At 34.9% G+C, this 20,714-nt stretch overlaps 2 protein-coding genes across 2 annotated transcripts in view; one reads left to right on the top strand and one right to left on the bottom strand.

The window, feature by feature from the left end:
* Positions 1–20,714, bottom strand: part of ARL13B (ARF like GTPase 13B) — a 66,047-nt gene that overhangs the window by 23,089 nt on the left and 22,244 nt on the right. The window lies entirely within an intron of this gene.
* Positions 355–13,917, top strand: STX19 (syntaxin 19). The gene is made up of 2 exons (XM_081075143.1): positions 355–616; positions 12,347–13,917. Exon 2 carries the CDS (start codon positions 12,360–12,362, stop codon positions 13,242–13,244), a length of 885 nt encoding a protein of 294 aa, XP_080931269.1. The 5' UTR covers positions 355–616; positions 12,347–12,359; the 3' UTR covers positions 13,245–13,917.

The raw sequence follows: 20,714 nt of genomic DNA, 5'->3' as shown, positions 1-20,714 counted from the left end.
GCGGTTGTAGTTCTGAAATTCAATGATTTTATGAGTTAAGCTCTTGGAATTTCCTAAAATAGCATAGAATTCAATCATAATAAAGTAAATGGAACAAATAGCCTTTACACCAAGTTTCTTTCCATTCCTATTTATTCCAAGTTCTGTATATTTAGCAAGTTTTGATACCTAAAGAAAACGAATGTCTATTTAAATACAAACCCTCCTTTTATATATATAATACAGGATCAGAATTACAGAGCCTGTGCCAAACACTCTATGTAGGCAGTTTAACAAGGACTTCCTGTTACCAGCTAGCTCCAATGAAAAGGAGCTTCCTTTAATCTAAAGAAAGGGCAGTTAACAGGCAGAACCGGATTCTCCAGGTGTGAAGTAAGCAATTTGTTCTTCTCATTTGATATTAACAGCAAAAGGACAACTTTATCTCTAACTTATTTGGCTTCATTATTTGGCTTTCAATTACATTAACTACATGAAAACCTTACAGAAATTGCCTGCGAAGTGTAAGAGACTTAAACAATTTGATCAAAACGTTAACAGATGAAACTCAGTTTTTCTCTCAAAGGCAGGACTCCAACACCGCAGGTGGAAAAGCAACAAAAGGAACAAGACAAAGGTAAATAAACCACATGCCTTTTTGTATTTTTAATGTGAGAGACATCAACAGCCTGAAATCCAGGATATTTAAAAATAGCTCAACAGAAAATTAAAATTGTTTTACTCAGATTTGAACCAGGCTACAGGCAGCTGATCCGCTCATCTATAGTACTGATAAGCTGACTGGGATTTGGGTTTAGAACACTATAATAAATATTAACTTTCTTTTAAGTCCTTTAAAAAATAGCTTCTCGTTTTGAAAATACTAGAAAGATCCTTTGAAAAGAACAACTTAAAATTCTTTCTTTTATAGACTGACTATAAATTAGTCATATCGTGCTTGCTTTAAAGAACACTTTAATATTTAATTCTGAAAAGAAGTTTATGCCCAAATTTGACACATACAACCTTTAAAAACTTAAGATAATTTTCTAGGAAGTCTTAATTTCTTCACTGTTGTTTCCCAGAATCATTTAAAATTAATTTGAGAAAATAAGAAAATAATCTTCTTGTAAAAGGACTACTGTAAAATATCAAAGTACTCACTTTTTCAATGTTTTAGCTAGTGTATTAAAAGTACATAATTATAAAATTTAATATATTTGACTTGATAGTTTTAAAAATTTAAGTCAGCATCATTTAAATGCAACATATGAGTAAACAGGTAGGTCTGATACTTTCAAAATTGAGCAATATATAGAGGCTTAACCAAAACATGTTTATTTTCTAATATTTCTTCAAAGTTATTTTATAATTGTTACCATGTTAGAATTTAATAAATAACCCATTTCAAATCGAAATAATAATAGCTTTCAATAAGTGTTTTAAGAGTGGACTTGAAAGAGTTAAGGGTGGACTTGAAAGTGAGCTATGTAATACCTATAACTCATTATCTTCATGGCTATGCAGTTGTAAATTTAATACAAAATTATGTATGTACAGTGTACTTTCATCAGGTGTGAGTTCAAAATGACAGCAGTCTTAATATTGAAAAAAAAATGATCTTATTGTTACATTAAACAAGTCAGTACACAATTAATTTATTTAAATTAAATACAACGTAGAAAAAAAAAGGTCCTGAAAGACTGCATTACAAAATCAGATAATTTAAACTTAGAAAAAATATATGCAACCTGCAGTATTTTTTTGTTTGTTTTCCTTAGTTAAGAGGTGACTATTCCAATAACAGCTCCTTTCACCTTGAACTAGGGAAATGTTGCAAGCTGTCGTCACACATAAAAGCAAAAGAATACTCCATTTTAAGTTGGATAAAAACTGGTTATATTTCTTGAAATATTTTAATCAGCATGTAACTATAGAAAGAATATACCTAACTTAAAAAAATTGAAAAAAAAAAACTTTAAATCTATAAAGTATTTATCACGGTGTATTTCTCAGAGCATAGGTGATTTTTATTCATGTTTCTGTTCCTGGGAATGTCCCGTTTGTAATAGGGTGGAGAAACTTTATTTGAGTCATACAAGTTTATTTTTCTATTTCCCAGAACAAATTGTCAAAGTCAGTTACTATATTTAAAAATCAGTGTTCTTTTTGTTTGCAAATATCATGTTCAACCTCAAAGATATAGTCAGTTATTGACAGTAGAATTCAAAACTGTATAGCAATGCAGTAAATTAAACTTGCTGAAAGATGATTCATATTTGAATAGAATTATTCCAAGATTAAGAAAATAAATTTAAGGCACAGAAAAGATTATGTAAAATGGTAGTCTCATCAATTTCATCTAGCCTAAGCAATTAAATGATTTAACAACTATGAACTTAATAACTTATGCCTTCATGAACTTCGTCTCTTACAACTTTTAAATTCTAATATGCTTACATGTCTCACTTTGCCTAATATTCTATTTATGAAGATATATGATTAAGCAAATAAATTGGAAAGAGTTATAACGTTATGAGTATGCAACTACTAGAAAATGCAATTCATATACAGCATGTAACTGCACCTGAGTACCTATATTAAGTCAATTTCTGCAGAGATGAACAAGAATTTGGGGAACACTATGAATAATGTTAACTCTGTAAAGATAAGCACCTATGACCTTCAGTCAAGATGCACAGAAGAGAAATTCCTCCCTGTTTTACATACAGAAAGAAGTGTTTGCTATAATCTTAAGAAAAAAGACAAATTCTAAAAACACATCATACATTTAAAGAAAGGGAAATTTCCCAGTGCCAGAAATGAAGAGAGAACACACTCATAGCCCAAGTAGAGAGTAGGAATGAAAACAACTCCATGAGCCACTAGAAGCTGGGGTTTAGGGTTTGTGCATAATAGGGAACTAAAACTGAGTTTCCTAGATGAAGAAGTGAACTAGAAAAAAACTGAACGTAGTCTGTACACAGAGACAGGAACATCTCTGTTGGCTTGACCAGGATTACAACAAGGAGTGAGGTATCCACTAAGACAATAAAAATCACTCCAGAAAAATCAGGCCCATGTTTATACTCCCTGGGCTACAATGGGCAAACTCCATGGGACCCTAGTAGTGACAACCACAAAGGTGGGGTAAGAATGTATCCGCAACACAGGACACGGCAGGCATTCTTGTATAATTTCCCATTGAAGATAAACTACTTTCAAAGTTCATGAAATCCACTTACTCACCACCAAGCAAAACAGCTGGTGGCTACAACCAGCACATACATTTATTTCTCAGAATCCAGAAATAACCTAATAATGTAAATGATCTTTAACATAAACATACTTTAAATATTCAAAAGAAATAAATGAATAGGATCCATAAACCAAGATGGACACAGTATAATATTTACAGTTGATGTTATATAAACACCATGCATGCCATGATGTATATAGCACTGAAAGGAAATCTGACTCTGTTTCCCCTGTAATATCAGTAACATACAAAAAAGATTCAGAATATTCATTTTTATTTCTAGTAAATTTATTAAGATTAATGAATGCAAAATATGTATCAATGTATTTTGAAATTCCTTAAAGTACCTTTTATTCAAATAGGAAAGTATGGTACTCCTTCAGGAAAGTGTTCTTCCACGGACAGGAACCCAGGAAAAGACAAACTTTACAAGGGTCAGAGTCAAATATCTTAGTTTCCAAAATCAGGGACAGTAAAATTCACCTTCCAGAAGCATTTTGCAAAGGTTTACCGTGCCACAGTATCAATTTGAAATATTCTATGTCTTAAAAGAAAAGAAAATTAAACTATGATGCTTCAGAAAAAAAAAAAAAAGGCTTTTGATGCTTTTGATAGAATTGATCATTTATTTATAATTTAAAAAAAAAAAAAAACCTATCCAGTCAAAAAACTGTTAGAGGGGATCGTTTCAGGATTTGTTCTAAGTCATGCTACCAAAGAGAAATTTGGAGACACTGCAGTTCTCGAAACCTGTGAGACTTAAAGTTTATTAAGCGTTTCTAACCATTATATATGAAGTGTGATCAAAACATAAGGTGAATGTTTAAATAAAAAAAAAATATTACAGTACAGGACACATTGTCATTAATCGCCCTTAAAATACTCCCCCTTACTTCAAACACTCTTATCCCATCATTCCTGCCACTTTCTGAAGCAGTTCTGGAAGTCCTCTTTCATGAGTGTCTTTAGTTGTGCTGTCATGGCTACCTCGATGTCCTAAATCATTCTGACTTTGGGGAAGAGCCAGAAGTCGCAAGGTGCCAGCTCCGGTAAATAAGGTGGATGAAGACACACCGTAATGTTTTTCTTTGACAGAAATTGCCATATACCAAAAGCAATGTGTGACATGGAGCCTTGTCATGATGGAGGATGATTTACTACACACTTTAACACACATATTTTCCAACCGTAGCTCACACCCAACTGACGGCACTGAACAAGTTGAAATTTGTCATTCATTTACTACGATTCAATACTCTGCTTCTGGTATTGAAGATCCCTCCTTTCCCTTGGATGGCACTCGGCAGCAGCATTCACAGTATTTATTGATCACAATGAAAAGGCTCCATGTCACACATTCCTTCTGGTACAGCAATTTCTGTCCAATAAAAACATTACGGTGTGCCCTCATTTACCTTATTCATCAGATCTGGCACCGTGCAACTTCTGGCTCTTTCCCAAAGTCAAAATGACCATGAAAAGTAAACGTTTTGAATTGATTCAGGACATCAAGGCAGCCATGACAGCACAACTAAAGACACCCAGGAAAGAGGACTTCCAGAACTGCTTCAGAATTGGCAAGAACAATGGGATGAGTGTGTCAGAAGCAAGGGGAATTATTTTGAGGGGGATTAATGGCAACGTGTTTTTTACTGTATTTTTTTTTATTATTTAAACATTCATCGTATTGTTTAATCACACCTCACAAATATTAGAAAAGACTTAATTCTCATGAATTAAAAAAAAATAAAAGTTTTGTTTTGATCCCTCCCATTTCTCATCTGAATCTCCAATACTATTGCTCTTTTCCTTCTCCCAAATTATCAGGAACGCAAATCAGTTAAAATAAAATAGTGCAACAGCCTATCTGTTATATATACTTTGTAGCTATAAGAATTCATAGTAACATGTTAGTACAAGAATGGGAAACAAATCTTTGTACATAAATAGGAATAAAGTATACCTCACTTTATCTTACCTCAGCCTATGACTATGAGCTAAGGCGGAAGAAAATATAAGAATCCCAATCTTTACATGGTGCCAAGGATAGGATTCAAAATTTCTTAGAGACTTTCTGTGACATGGGTCTATGAGATCAGAACTAATTCCTTTTTTTCTTCTCGACTGTAAAGTGCTCAATTTGGTCTGATTATATTAAAGATCCTAATATAGCTGCAAACAACATAATCATTTTAGATCTGATATGCTATATTACTTCCTGTAGGAATTTTTTTCTTTTAAACATAGTATTTATAATAATAACATAATACAATATTTGATACAGATCAACTTCTTTGGTAGTCTGTTTCACTAGGATAGTCTCCTTTAATCACTATGGAATAGAGAAAAATGAATAATTCTACATCAGATAGATTTATAGCTGAATGTAGGCTCTGCCACTTTTTAGTTGTGTGGTCTCTGACAAGTCACTTTATCTTTCAGACACTAGGAAAATTAGGGAGTAATTAAGAAAGTCACCATCCCAATAAGGGGAATTTCAAAAAAAATGGAGATGAAGTTCTTTAAAAAATTAGACTCCTCTACCCTCACGCCGCCGAAAAAATCCTAAATAGATGAATTTTCAGATTGAAAAGAGCTACTAAATGTTTAGCAAATAATGCAAAAAGACTTACCCCAAGTATATAAGTGTGAGATTTCAGAACACCAGGAATAAACAGAAAACACCAAGAGTTTCATGAAATAAAATTAAAAAAAAAAATCTTACACAAAACATCAGGAATTAGATGGCAGTTTTCTCAAGGACAACAAAGACAGTTAGAAGCAAATACAGCAAAATTTTCAAAATTCTAAGGGAATATATAATAATGTTAAAGTAAGAATTAAATCCACAGAAAATACATCATTTAGATGTAAGGATAGAATAGACACATTTTCAGAAATGAACGTTTTTACCACATTTATATTTTGAAAGGAAGCTATGGTATGCCCCCAAATCAAGGAGCTAAACCAGGAATAGATATGAGGCACCAGGACTCAGGAGAAGATAATACACAAGAAAGGAGAAAAAAAATCCCAACAGCTATTTGGTAAATCAGATCACACACTAAAGGTTCTAGGAAAGAAGCCTCAAAAGATAAATAAAATGAAATAGAAGAAACAGAGTACCTATTATATTTAAATATATTAAGATGATATTTTCAGTTACGTTTAAGAATTTAGAATGAATTAGTGATGCACATGTATAAAATGAAGCAACTAAAAAACTTAGGTAATTAATAATTTCAAGAAAAATTAAAAAGTTAAATGATTCTTCATGTTTGGTAATTATACGGGTGTGCTCACTTGTGAAAGATCATCAAATTATACACTTATGTTTTGGGTACTTTCTCTATATGTGTAAATACATCAATGAAAAGCTTTCTTAGGGGCCGTCCCGGTGGCTCAGGTGGATAGAGCTCCATGCTCCTAAATCCGAAGGCTGAGTTCGATTCCCACATGGGCCAGTGGGCTCTCAACCACAAGGTTGCTGGTTCAACTCCTCAAGTCCCACAAGGGATGATGGGTTCCACCTCCTGCAACCAAGATTGAACACGGCACCTTGAGCTGAGCTGCCTCACGGATGGCTCAGTTGGTTGGAGCGCATCCTCTCAACCACAAGGTTGCCAGTTCAATTCCTTGAGTCCCACAAGGGATGGTGGGCAGTGGCCTCTGCAACTAAGAGTGAACAGGGCACATTGAGCTGAGCTGCCGCTGAACTCCCAGATGGCTCAGTTGGTTGGAATGCGTCCTCTCAACCACAAGGTTGCCGGTTCGGTTCGACTCCCGCAAGGGAAGGTGGGCTCTGCCTCCTGCAACTAGCAACAGCAACTTGGACCTGGAGCTGAGCTGCGCCCTCCACAACTAAGATTGAAAGGACAACAACTTGACTTGGAAAAAAGGCCTGGAAGTACACACTGTTCCCCAATAAAGTCCTGTTCCCCTTCCCCAATAAAATCTTTAAAAAAACACAACACTTTTAAAAAAAAAGCTTTCTTAAAATAAAAATATTAAAAAAAAATAAAAGTATATATTTCCTAGCTTTATCCACTGAACTGGCTTAGAAACACTGAAAAAACTTATTTGAGGAAGGAAATATAACCATATTACCTTACGTGACTCTGGTATATATAATATTTGGGTAGTCATACTAATATAAACACAGAATATTGATTAACCAAAAATTATGATGTAACTACATGTATGTTGAGAGGTAAAAATTAAGGGAAGGATGATGGTGTAAGAAAAAGTTAAAGCCACATCTTTCATAGCAGAGATTCAATATATTTTTTAAAACTAAAAAAGCAAAAATAACTACATAAGCAAATTACCTAGAAATATAGAGTTTAAAAGCAACATATATATCTGAGGAACTGAAAATGACTCCCTTTGGGAAATGGACACTGAAAATGGTGTGTGATGGGGCAGGCAGGGGTTGGTTATCTTCATAAGCCTTGAAATGATATGACTTCTTAAATTGTGTAGATTATTAATTTGAGGAAAATAAAAAAAACAGTTAAAAAGAGCCAGTTGAAAAAAGAAAAAGCTTATGGCGATATCAAAAGTGACATGACACCTTAAACAGTTTTTGAAGAATTTTCAGCATCAATATAGTAATACCAGGGAGAGCATACAGGTAAGGAAGTGATAAATAACACTAAACCAAACAAAGAACAGTAGGGAGCTATTCAAGATAAATCATTAAGCTAACCTGACTAGCATCACCTCCCTCTACACTGGAAAAAAGGTGAGTCTTTATCAGAGGTATATAACAAATCATGGGTGGTAATTCTGCTTTCACAAAGTTGTCACATGAGAAAAAGTTGCTACGATCACTTCCCAACGATTTCAGGTGTCTCTAAATATGTCATCAGCATAATCATCAAATATGTAATAAAATAATAAATGCAAAAGAGCATATAGATGATTACAACTTTATGTAATACATATGTTCTAAGAAATTTATATATTTTACAGTGGAAAAATTACTGGTCTAGAAACCAGGAAGCTTGCATTATTATACCGGTACTACTACTAACAAGTTCTGAGTAAGACATTTAACCTTTCTGATTCTCAACTTCCCAATAAGAATGAGGAAATTGATTAGTTAACCTCTAAAGATTCTTTCTGGAATCAAATTAAAATATCCAATGGATGTGGAAGAAACCATGTTCACCTTTCCTTTGGGGAACAAGGGAGGACTACGTATTACTGCCACCCTCCTCCAGTTGGCCGTGGAGTTGTAAGGGGGAAAAAAAACAAACACAAAACTGCATCATTTCAGGGCTGCAGAATTTTAATGTCTATGAGAGACTCTCTAGTACTTCCAGGACCTTGGAGACTTACTGCATTCAGAAAGGTGGAGCTTAGGTCTCTGAGTGACCGAAACAGAACCCTTGCCAAACCAACATGGACATGAAGTGTGACCAAGAAATACATCTTTGTTGTTTTAATGCACCAAGCTTTTATGACTGGATATTACATAAATATTATGCTTGTGGCACAATCAAGCATATCTTGAGTGATAAAATGTGATCAGGCAGAATTTGTCATAAACTGAGTTATTTAAAACTCACAAAAAATTCAAAATTAAATTATTTTATAAAGCTAAAAATCTTTCCAACTTATCTCTTAAAATCTGGATTTTTATATTAAGGCTTATATTAGGTTAATTACAATTAACTGTAATTATAAATAACTTCATATGCACAATTATTTTTACTTATAAATTAACTTGTTTATTATAGTTTTAAAAAAGGGAAAAGGATATACAAAATAAGAATATCAAACTTTCCACACATTTATTTGATTGCTCTAGTACCGAAAACTTTCTCAATTAAAATCACTTTTTAGTGATTTAGTGGTAGTTTGCTCACATGCCCTTATACATATTTCCTCTATTTTGCTTATTTACTACTTGTAAATACACTCCTAGAAGTGTATTTACTTGTAAAAATTTACTTGTAAATACACTCCAAGAAGAAAATACACTCCTAGAAGACATGTCCAATATATTGATCAATAACTACTCTTTTATATTCATCTACTTTGCTATCTACATTGCCTGCTTATATTCCTCCTTAACTAAACTTCCCTTCATAAATTTTCTAGGCTTAATATTGTAACTTATTTTCCCCACAGATCTTAGTAAACCAGCAGCTTTGGTCAGTTCTATTCCTAAAGTACAGAAATTATTCCTTGCAAGTAAGGTGGAATACAGAAAATAAAATGGTGGGGAGAGATAGGTGATGTAATCCCTCCCAAACTTAGAAGTCTCTTATTTGAATAAATAGCACAGGCTGCGACTTTTTTAAAAAAACTTTTAATATAGCAAATCAATGGTGAAATAAAACAATTTAAGCTATTTAAATTAAGGTTTTTTAAAATATTTAAAATAAAGAACAGATAACTATAAGAGCATTATAGGCAACAAAAACTTGCTCTGAAATGTTTCCAGTCAGTACTTAAAATGCTCAGTAATACAGGTGCACAGGAAATGTTTCTGAATAAACTGATAATAGCTTTATAAAAACTTTTTCCATTAAAAACAGATTTCATGGTCTTACTCCTTGTGATCTGGCTTCTTTCCCAACTACTTCACTTACCTAATTGCCCCTTCTCACAACGCATCTGAGTGATCGCTACAGAGCACCTGACACCACTGAAAAAGGCTTTATTGCAGAGTCCTTCTAACTAGATTGCCTGGATTTGAATCCCAACTCTATCATGAGCTATGTCTTAGCTATATAAGATCAAGTCTTAATATCATTATTACAAAATAGAGATAATAACACTAATTCTGAGTTCTTAAAAGAACATACTTGTATAACACACTTAGAACAGTTCCTGGCACATACTAAATGCTCAAGAAATCATGAGATATCAAGAGTTCAGTATCAGAACTTGAATAAATATCAGACTCATCAAAGTGCTGGTAATCCCAGAATGAATAAATATTCTTGCCCTTATGGAGCTTATTTGTGGGCGGGGAGAAACAGCAGACAACAAATGGTTTAACATTCATGCAATGCAGACATTTTCTACAATATCCTTCACTGGGTCATCATTCAAGAACATCTCTAGTGATAGCAAGCTTATTACCTCCTGAAATACCTAGTTCATTCCATCTTGGGATAGTTCTACTTGTTTGAAGAGTCTTCTTTATACTAAATTAAACCTCTCTCCTTATAATTTCCACCCACTGCCCTTTGGAGTTAATTCCAAGTAAATCTAATTCCTTTCACATACCCAGACCTACACATCTTAGAAAACAGTTGTAGATATTCCCTACATCTTCTCTTTTGCAGGACAAATATTTCCACTTTTTTCAATAATTCTCCATATACTAATGGTCTCCTAATCTCATCCTTTCCATAAGTTTGGAAATTCCTAATTTATAAATTTTCATTCTCAAAATAGCACGCTTAGAATTTAACATAATCCCTTTCCCATTTGCTTTGACTGGCATAGAGTCCGTGGAACAAATACCTTTCTTATTCAATCTAGACATTACACTATTATTCATGAAAGCATGACTATTCTGATAGAAAGCTTGTGATTAACTAGAAACTCTCGTAATTTTCATAAGCATGGCTATGAATGCAACGGCCTTCCATTTTGTGGATGTGAAGGTGTTTTCTAAACAACTTGGTACAATATTTTACATCTACCCTGGTAAAACATATTTTTGTTACTTTTGTACAGTGTTCCATGTTATTTTAGTATTTGAATCCCAACTCTGTACTTTAACAAAATAAAGACCTCTCCAAATTTTGTGCCACCAACATATTTAATAAGCATGCCTTCTATGACAACATCCAAATCAGTGACAAGAATAGTTGCATAAAGTTATCAAACACTGGGTCCCATATATAACATTAGAGACATTTTTCTTTTATCGATACTGATATTATGTGTCAATGAGCTACTCGTAACTCCCTTAACAGCTTCTTCTTAGCTGCAAAAATTTCATGAAAAACATTAAATACCTTTCTAGAGTCAAGATGCTCTGTCAAAAATTATTTTATTAACAAAGATTTTTAGCCATTTCATCTTAGATTTAGATGCATATCATTATATATATATACACATCACTACATACAAATGATGTACATCGATTTGATTCTATGGCTAACTACCAACACAAGATGTGAAAATGTCAGTATTATCAGCATTCCCAAAATATGATTTTATATAAATATATTCTCATGTTTGTAAAAAATATCACTTAATATGAATTTTGTTCTAGTACAATCAAAATGTCTTGGCAGAGAAATGTTAAGAATCAGAAATTGGTATAATCAGATCAAGAATATGTTTTCATGTGTATGCAATAGATAAGAAAACAAAGCTACATCAAATAATGTGTTAATCTGGAAGACTCAGACATTTTAAGATAAATTCAACATTGTTGCTTAAAGCTCTCATGTGAAATCTGCCCTGTCACTATACAGGTTTTAACTAAATTTTGCACATTGCAAATAGCAATCATATAGCAAAATGAGTTTGTTTTTAACATTACATAGACCCAACTGACTGGGAACAGTATATTTGGTAACGGGATACTTTCGGAGTACCTTTTCTTTTGTTTTAAAGGAGGGCGCAGCTCACAGTGACCCATGCCGGAACCGAACTGGCAACCATGCTGCCACTAGCTCTACGCTCTAACCAACTGAGCTAACCGGATACCCCCTGAGTACCCTTTTAATTGTGAAAGTTAAAGATATGGGCAAGTCAAATCTTTCATTCTAAGATATATCTGTCTATACCAAGACAACTCTGTTGTTAGGCGGCAGTATCATGACACAAATATGTATTTGCGGGCAACTGTCTATCTACGTATCACTGCTTTCTCAGCTACTTCACTCAACCGAATGGGACTCAAAGTAGCCCTGCATTATGCACAGTGATTTACAAATTATTGTACATTACTTTCCCTATTTTCACCATCTTTATGAGGAAATCTTAATGATTTTTCTAATTTTTGTAACATCTTTACAGAAAACTAAGAGGATTTTTCCTGGGAGATAAATATATCTATATGAAGCCAACTGCTCTTGGGGGGAAATACCAAACTCTTCTTTGTTCAACACAATCATTTTTGCTTCTTAGGAGGAAAGGGAAGATGAAAGACCGACTTCAAGAACTAAAGCAACGAACAAAGGAAATCGAACTCTCTAGAAACAGGCATGTGTCAACTACAGAAGCAGAGGAAAAAGGAATGATTCTGCAGCAAGCCGTTATTTATGAAAGAGAGCCGGTAGCTGAGAGACACCTCCATGAGATCCAAAAACTACAGGAGAGCATTAATGATTTGACGGATGCTGTTCAAAAATTTGGGCAGCAACAGAAGAGTTTGGCGGCTTCAATGAGAAGGTTTAGTCTACTTAAGAGAGAATCCAGCATTACAAAGGAGATAAAAGCCCAAGCAGAACACATTAATAGAGGTTTGGATAATTTAGGAAAAGACATTACAAAATCAGAGGCTGAAAATGGTCCGTCATCAGTGGTTACCAGGATACTGAAGTCTCAGCATGCTGCGATGTTTCACCATTTCCAGCAAACCATGTTTGCGTACAATGACACAATAGCAGCAAAGCAAGAGAAGTGCAAGACATTCATTTTCCGTCAGCTTGAAGTTGCGGGAAAAGAAGTGCCTGAAGAAGAAGTGAATGATATGCTTCATCAAGGGAAATGGGAAGTTTTTAATGAAAGCTTGCTTATAGAAAGCAGTATTACTAAAGCACAACTCTCAGAGATAGAACAGAGGCACAAGGAACTTGTTAATTTGGAGAACCAAATCAACGATTTAAGGGTGCTTTTCGTTCAGATATCTCTTTTAGTAGAGGAACAAGGAGAAAGCATCAACAATATTGAAATGATAGTGAATGGTACAAAAGAATATGTTAACACTACTAAGGAAAAATTTGGACTAGCTGTAAAATACAAAAAAAGAAATCCTTGCAGGGTCCTGTGTTGTTGGTGTTGTCCATGCTGTGGCTCAAAATAAAGACGCTATTTTGGAAATTTTTCCAGCTTTAGAATGAAAGGTATCCTGTATTTCAGTATCTTGTTTTTCTTCATTTCACAGATCCATTCACATACCTTTTATCACTATTAAGTTATAATTTTACCAGTTAGCCCTTATCTGCTGGAATTACAGAAACTTCTGAAGCCAGTGACATAAAACAAGTCTTCATTTGCTAAACTAAAAAAATATATTTAGCTTTAAGCTCACAGGTTAACTACTAAAAATGAGATGAATGATCCTACATTTCTGATTAGGTATCAAGCTCTATTGTGATTTTGTAATTTCTTATGCCTTTATAAGATGAATGTCAATAAGTGACAAGTACTTAAACAATACTTTTGGCTCATTTGAAAGTATTTTCATAGTTAAGAATTGCATAAAACAAGACTTCAAAGGGTGCTATATTCAAGCAAAATTAAACCGGAAGCCATATCAAATCCTTTATGCGCATGCAGGTCAGGTAAGTCAGTGGTCAACAAATCCTGATAAAATTCAACTATGTACTTGATGAAGAGTCTGGTTGGTAACTGGGAGCTGAATCTAGTTTAAGACTTAAGAAGGCAAACTAAGGCACTGTTTTCCTGAACTTGGGTCCATTCAGGTCACAGTATTGCAGACCAGGAGGGTTGGCAAAAAAAGCAAAAGTAAAGGCAATATTGTATTCTCGAAAGTCTCTTCATCACTCTGTTATGAAGCCAGGTACTGAACTAACGATGGGCTAGGGACATAGTTTGAACACACAAAAACATAGAGATTTGTAACTCACATCTAGTGGAGAAAACAGATAACCAATACAAATATTAGGTCATGTTAAGTTCTTGGCAGAGACTTAAAAATCAGGGTCTGATGAGATAGAGACCATCAGCGTGGCTACTTTGGTTGGGTGGTCAGTGAAGGCCTCTCTGAAAGGTAATATTAAGTAAAGACCTGAATGCTGACACAGGAGGGTACATTCCAGGCACAGGATACAAATGGGAGGAAGATCCTGAAGAGGGTATAATTTACTCCATTCAAAGAAAAATGACCAGTATAGCTGTATCATAGTGATAAGAGCAATAAAGTAAGAGATGAAGTTAAGAAAGGTCAGCAGGGGTAGAGTTAAGGTTTTGTAAGCCATGTAAGTCTGAAGTTTACTGCAAATAACATCAATGCAAAGCCCTCAGACTGTTTTTGGTCTGGGGTTAATGTATACTTTATATTTGAGAAAAATCATTCTGTCTCCCGTATGGAAAGTGGATTAGAATGGATTGGAAGCAGCTGAGTACAGGATAAGGAAACAAGTATAGAAAACAATTAAAGGTTAATGCAGTAGTCTCAGTAGGAAATAATGGAGGCTTGGGCGAGGATGGTCATGAAGGTGGTAGCAGCAGTACTAATATCCAAATTAATAAAGTACTTGCTTTGTCCCAGCATTGTTCTAATGATTTTACAAATTTACCAAGAACACTAAGATACAGCAAGGTTAAGTAACCTGTCCCAGGTCACGGAAACTGTATATAAAGAATCAGGATTTGAATCCAGGCAGTAAGATTCCAGACCCAACTCTTAACTACTATATACTAAAGAGGGGTGATGAAAAAAAAAAAAAAGGGGACTAACTTGTGATAGATTTACGAGCTAGAAACTACTGGCTACTGATTGGGATATATTGCCATTTACCGAGATGGGAAAAGACAGAAAGGTCACCTGAAAAGTATGTAGATATAGTGAAACACTGGAAGACCAGAACAGAGCCTGGAGCATTCCAAAATTTAGACTTAAAGCAGTAGAGGAGTCAACAAAGGAGGCTGAGAAGGAACCATCAGTGACGTAGGAGGAAAACAAAAAAACGTGCTGCAATGTACAAGAAGTGTTTCAGAAGAACAAAGCTGAGAAAACTGTCAATTTAAGGTCGAATAAGAACGGCCAAGTGACAGTGGATTTGGCAACATGGAGATGATTTGTTGATTTCAACAAGAAGAGTTTCAAGGAATCGTATGTAGAGATGGAAGCCCAAGTGGAGTACACTGGGCAATGATGTGACAGGAAGAATTACAATAGCCACTAGAGATGATTCTTTCCAGTAGTCTGAATAGAGGACGATAAAAAGGAGTCAAAAGCTGGAGAGTTAATGCAGAGTCCAAGGATTCTGTAATATTTAAAGTTAAGAAACACAATAGCACAGTCTGCTGACGGAAATGATCCAGAGAGAGAGAAAGCCTTGATAGAGAAAAGGGATAACACGAAAAAGTAGAAAGGGGTGGGATCTGGAGTCCAAGTGGAGAAGCTGACCTTGGATAGAAGCAGAAATAATTCTTCCATATATAGGAAGGCAGGCAAGGTTTAGGGATAAAAGCAGATAGTTGAGCAAATTTGGTAGTGGGAAAATGAGAGAGTTGTTATGTGACAGTTTCTGTTTCCTCAAACTGAGGCAAAATTATTAACTGAAAGCACAGTGGGACTAAGAGAGAACAAAAATATACATACATATACCTCCTAACACTATAAAATAATTTTTAATGTATACAATATAAGGAAATTGAAAGCCTTCTACTGTGTCAGTTATCAAGCATTACTGAAAAACAAGATATTTCACATGTCGGCTTCAACTGTCTAAGAAACATTATAAAAAAAGATAAATTTAAAGCTGATGATAAACTCCCCAGCTAAACAGGTGGTGACATATTTCTTCTGTTCCTTCTAAAGTTGTGCTATATCTTTTTATCTATTACCTTACCAACACTTGTTTAAAATTGTTCCTAAATTGCTTATCATGAAAATTAAGAATATTAAGTAATATATTATACTCATTACCATAATTACATCCAGATGGATTTATAAAATAATAATTTTCTATTAGCATTTATATCTGTACATACGGCTTTTAAAGGAAGTCTTCAGCAAAGGAATTTTCAAAGCACTGTATCCCATACAATTTTCAGTTTTATATCTTAAAATCATAGCATCACCCAAAACTAAGCAACAAGAATATGATATATAACTAATTAGTTGCTGAACATTCTGTATATTTTATTCACACACTTAGTAGACACTAAAAGTAGTAATTTTTTCCTCAAAATTACCTCAATGTAAAAAAATGCATAAGCATTGGAAGCACAATATTAGTCATCTACTGGTTCTGAAAGTATGCAATATTAAAAATAATATAAAGTAATATGAGCACTTGGGCACATATTCTTACCCACTAAACAATCTTATTTTCTGCAACCAAAAACTCCATGTAGCCTGAATTCATATGAGACACTTTAAAACTGGATCTCCGAGTTCATCTCCATCTGGACACAACATATCATCAATAACCATTTACCCATTACCCACCATTGCATTTATATAACACTAGTAAAATACTGCACGAGATGCTTTAAACACATTATTTGGAATTTGCTTGCATTACAACATAGGCATTAAAATCCGTACGTACAAGTAGAGACATAGCAGCTCAGAAAGATTACGTGAGCTACCCACGGCCCGACTAAATGCCCACACTTTCCCCTATCAGCTCTCAAGTTTTTCTGTGCATCAGAATGATCGGGAACACCTGCGACTGAAGCCAGAGGCATCCCTGGCTCTACCCTCTCACAGTCAGGAGGCCTGGGGAGTCTAGATGACACCGTGCTAGCAACCAACAAGTTTTTGTCATTTTGTCTTTAAATAGAGTGTGTTGGGGTGGGAAGGGAAAGATGGGGACCCCTGCAGGCTCCTTGTGCATAAATTACCTAGGAAGCCAACCAGCTGCAAAGCTTTACTGTGAACTACAGCTGCTCTGAGTGATGCTGCATGCGCTGGAGACAAAAGGAAGCCCCTCAGCAGGAAGTTAGGAGGTGAGTCAATATGACTAAGTAAGGTTTATGAAGATGACAACTTGGCCAATTTCCATTGAAAGAAGAGGAATCTGAAGTCAACAAACGCTATAAATACAGTGAGTAGGGGATTCAGATGGTAAAAATAGTAAATTAAAGGACTCACCAATATGCCGAAGAATCAAGTGATTCAGTGACAGAGGTCATCCATACTTCCATATTTACGGGTTTCCAGCATTCTAAAAAGGACCCAGGTTCTCCTATTTATTATTTAAAGGTCTAACGTAGTAAAAATACATTTTACTCAAATTCTAATGAAAGTATTAGGAAAATCCATAATCTAGTTAACTTCTTCTGGGCACTTATACTAAAGAATATGATTTTAAAAAAGCTTGCAAACTAAATTTTCCTGTAATGTTGTGTAGATGGTGAGTCAAGTAAGCATATAAAGGTCAGCGACAAATATCCCATATTGAAAAAGTAATAAAAGCTTGGTTGTTGTTTCTCCTAATATGGAAACTCAGTGTCATGGTGTTTAACCTTTTTGGCCATGAAATGCTTTCAGAATTTGACGAGAGCTAGGATGTGGTCCCAAGAAAAATGCACATGCACTCAGAATTGTATGTGTGATTTCAGAGGGTTCTGGGAGGCCCCCCATAGTGCAGAGAACTCCAGGTCAAATCACTCTTTTATTGAAATGTTCATAACACCTAGTAAGGTCATATCAGAGATTGTTTTCTTCCTTGAGTGAAACTCCTCTATATTTACCAGTTTTGTTGTGAAGCATCCAATTTGTAAGGTTCAGCCAAAAGTTTAGTTAGGTCATATAACTCCACAAAAAAGCAGGCAGTCCGTAATGAGAAAGTGGCACCATTCCAAGAGTTCAAGTGTGCTAACACAAGCAGAATTGTTATTATTCTGGGAGGACATTTTAGCCTGTGGGTCTCCAGAATTATTCCAATGATACATATTAGGAGATTCAACCACAAAAAAAGGAGGGTAATATACTATTTCTCTAAGGCTAACTTTCAAGACAATACTGGAGAGAGGAGACGTAGAAAAAGCATGCGCCTTCTTACAGCAGTGTAACCTTGCGCTGCTGAAAATTTCAGTAGGTTCAAATGTTTAAAATACCTCCCAACTCAGTTCTTCCCGTAGGTAATCTGCTGATAGTGCCTAGTGTTATTAATAGAACATTTCTATGTGGATGTTGAGCTTTAAATTTGGGGTTACTGCTGATTTCAGTGCTATAAGTAACTGTGAAAGTTGTTACTTTTTCTCTTGGAAAGGCCTGTATCTGTCAACAGTATCTAGTTTTAGGTTTTACATTAAGCTATAAATGGTTAAAACAAGAGGGAGGGGCGCGTGAGGGTAGAAAACATAATTCATACCCTAGCTAATCAGAGTAAAGGTAATCTCTATAGCAGATATGAGAGAAAAAAAGACTTTCTAGGTAAATAAACAGGTGAACATGATTACAGATGGAGCAGAATGTTTGCATGGCATCTATTTTGCTCTTTAGAAGGAATACAAATCACTTCTACCTTTTTACCGAAATGGATTTGGGATAGCTACAGTATAGTTCACATTATTATATACAGCTGAAGACAAATACAGAATTCCAGTATCTGACAGCTACTTTTATTATAGCAGAGGCATTCAGTCACTAAGTCCAAAGAAGTAAACTGACTTGCCAAGATCATAAACAAATTCACACTAGCTTTTAGAATCTAGGTTCCAGAATCTTCGTCTTCTGTCTAAAGGCACAGTTTTTCAACTTTTCACCACTTATTTCAGAGATTTTAATTAAAATATTACACTGATTAAATGGTAAATGCTATAAAACTGCCAAATAGAGCTTCTGAGCTAATAAAACACAGAAAGCTAGTGATGTTCTACGACTCTGATCTTTCAAGAGAACACTAAAGTCTATGATATCAAGTGACATTTGGCTGGGGCTTCATTTGCAGTGACATACACTGTCAGGCTGGGGTGCTAGTATGCAGAAGCAAGTGAGGCAGGGGCAATGATGGTCCGGGGCCTGCTCCTGCGGCCATCCCCTCTGCTTCCCATAGCATGAATGACTCTGGCTCGACCGATCTGTGATTCTGTGATTATACACAAGGTTCTAATTCTTCAGGTTTATTTCCTCCTGTTGAATGACTGAATTTTCTCAGAGTTCTCTATTTGCTTATTAGAGAGTGGGCAAAGAAACTTATCTAGGTATTTAAGTGAATTCTGAGAGGCTTAGTAGGAGCTAAACCAATTAATTAGGCTCAGACAAGATGGGAATTGGATTTTGCAGTTGAGAAGTCCACGTCTGTGGGCAGGAAACAAGCAGCTGTGTGCAACAAGGAGGACTGCAGACTGTCTCTTGCTTCACGGACCCTCCCTGTACGTCACAACCCACCCGCCCCCAGTGCCAAGCTTAGTAGGGTTTTCCTGGAAGCGCTTCCCACTTACTGTACAGTGGACTTTTCCACGCCATATCTAATTAGGTGCTAGAGTTATGTCAGTTAAAATACAGAAATTCCCAGCTGCATGGAGCTATAAAGGCAACCTGAAGGACTTTAAGCAGAGAAGGAGTAAAATGATGCAATTTGCAGTTTAGAAAGAACGCTCATATTCTTTATATAGTCTTGCACTATTTCACTTGTTAAAGCATATATCTGCTTTGTAATTTGAAAACCATCAAAAAAAGAAAAAAGCTCCTGGTAGGAATGTAGAGGAGAGCTTGGGGGATAGGCAAGATGCTGGCAGGGAGGAAGACTCTTAGGAGACGTGTTTTCCCAAAAATAAGACCTAGCCAGAAAATCAGCTCTAACGCGTCTTTTGGAGCAAAAATTAATACTATAAGACCCGGTCTTATTTTACTATAAGACCAGGTATAATATATATATATATATATATATATATATATATATATATATATATATATATATATATATATAATATCATTAATGTAACTAAATATAATACTGGGTCTTACATTAATTTTTTGCTCCAAAAGACGCATTAGAGCAGATTGTCCGGGTAGGTCTTATTTTCGGGGGAACAGGGTATCAGTAAGACAGAGGGAGTTAAAAGGGGATGAAAGGAGGTAACACCAAAGGAAATAGAGAGTTGTAAAGAGATTCAAATGATATTCAGACAGTAACATCAATAAAAATTAATTGTAGGTCAGAAAGGAAAAGGTAAACAGGAGAACTTCCAAATATGGGACTTGGGTATATGTTCAAGAGGAATTTATAAACATAAAAAGGGTGGGCTACAAAGTCTTATGTATCATACGATCAATTCATGCATTACATGTTTTACAAAAATACGCACAGGAAATTCATCAAACTGTTAGAAGTGGTTTGCTCAGCATGGTAGGTCGATCAGTTTTTTAAAACTCATTCTTTGGTATATCTTCTTAATTTAATAAAAATATATTTTTTGTACATTTTGTATATTCTTGAAGCACATTCATTTCAAAAGGCAGTTTACCTTTATTAATAAAAATTCTATGCTGTAAAACTCCAACTCCCTTGAGAAAAACTGATCACATGGCAAACCTTTCTATACTTCATAAACATATACCATCCATAATTAATTCTCATGTCTTTGTGAGATCTGACTATGAAATTGTAATGGTGAAGCAATCACC

The sequence above is a fragment of the Rhinolophus hipposideros genome, assembly GCF_964194185.1.
Source record: "Rhinolophus hipposideros genome assembly, chromosome: 2".
In the NCBI taxonomy this organism is placed as follows: Eukaryota; Metazoa; Chordata; class Mammalia; order Chiroptera; family Rhinolophidae; genus Rhinolophus; species Rhinolophus hipposideros.
The sequence above is the reverse complement of the archived record's forward strand: the minus strand, read 5'-3'. Positions and strand labels throughout refer to the sequence as shown.

Coding starts and splice junctions, on each gene's coding strand:
- STX19 (XM_081075143.1), top strand. CDS start 12,360: ATGAAAGACCGACTTCAAGAACTAAAGCAACGAACAAAGGAAATCGAA.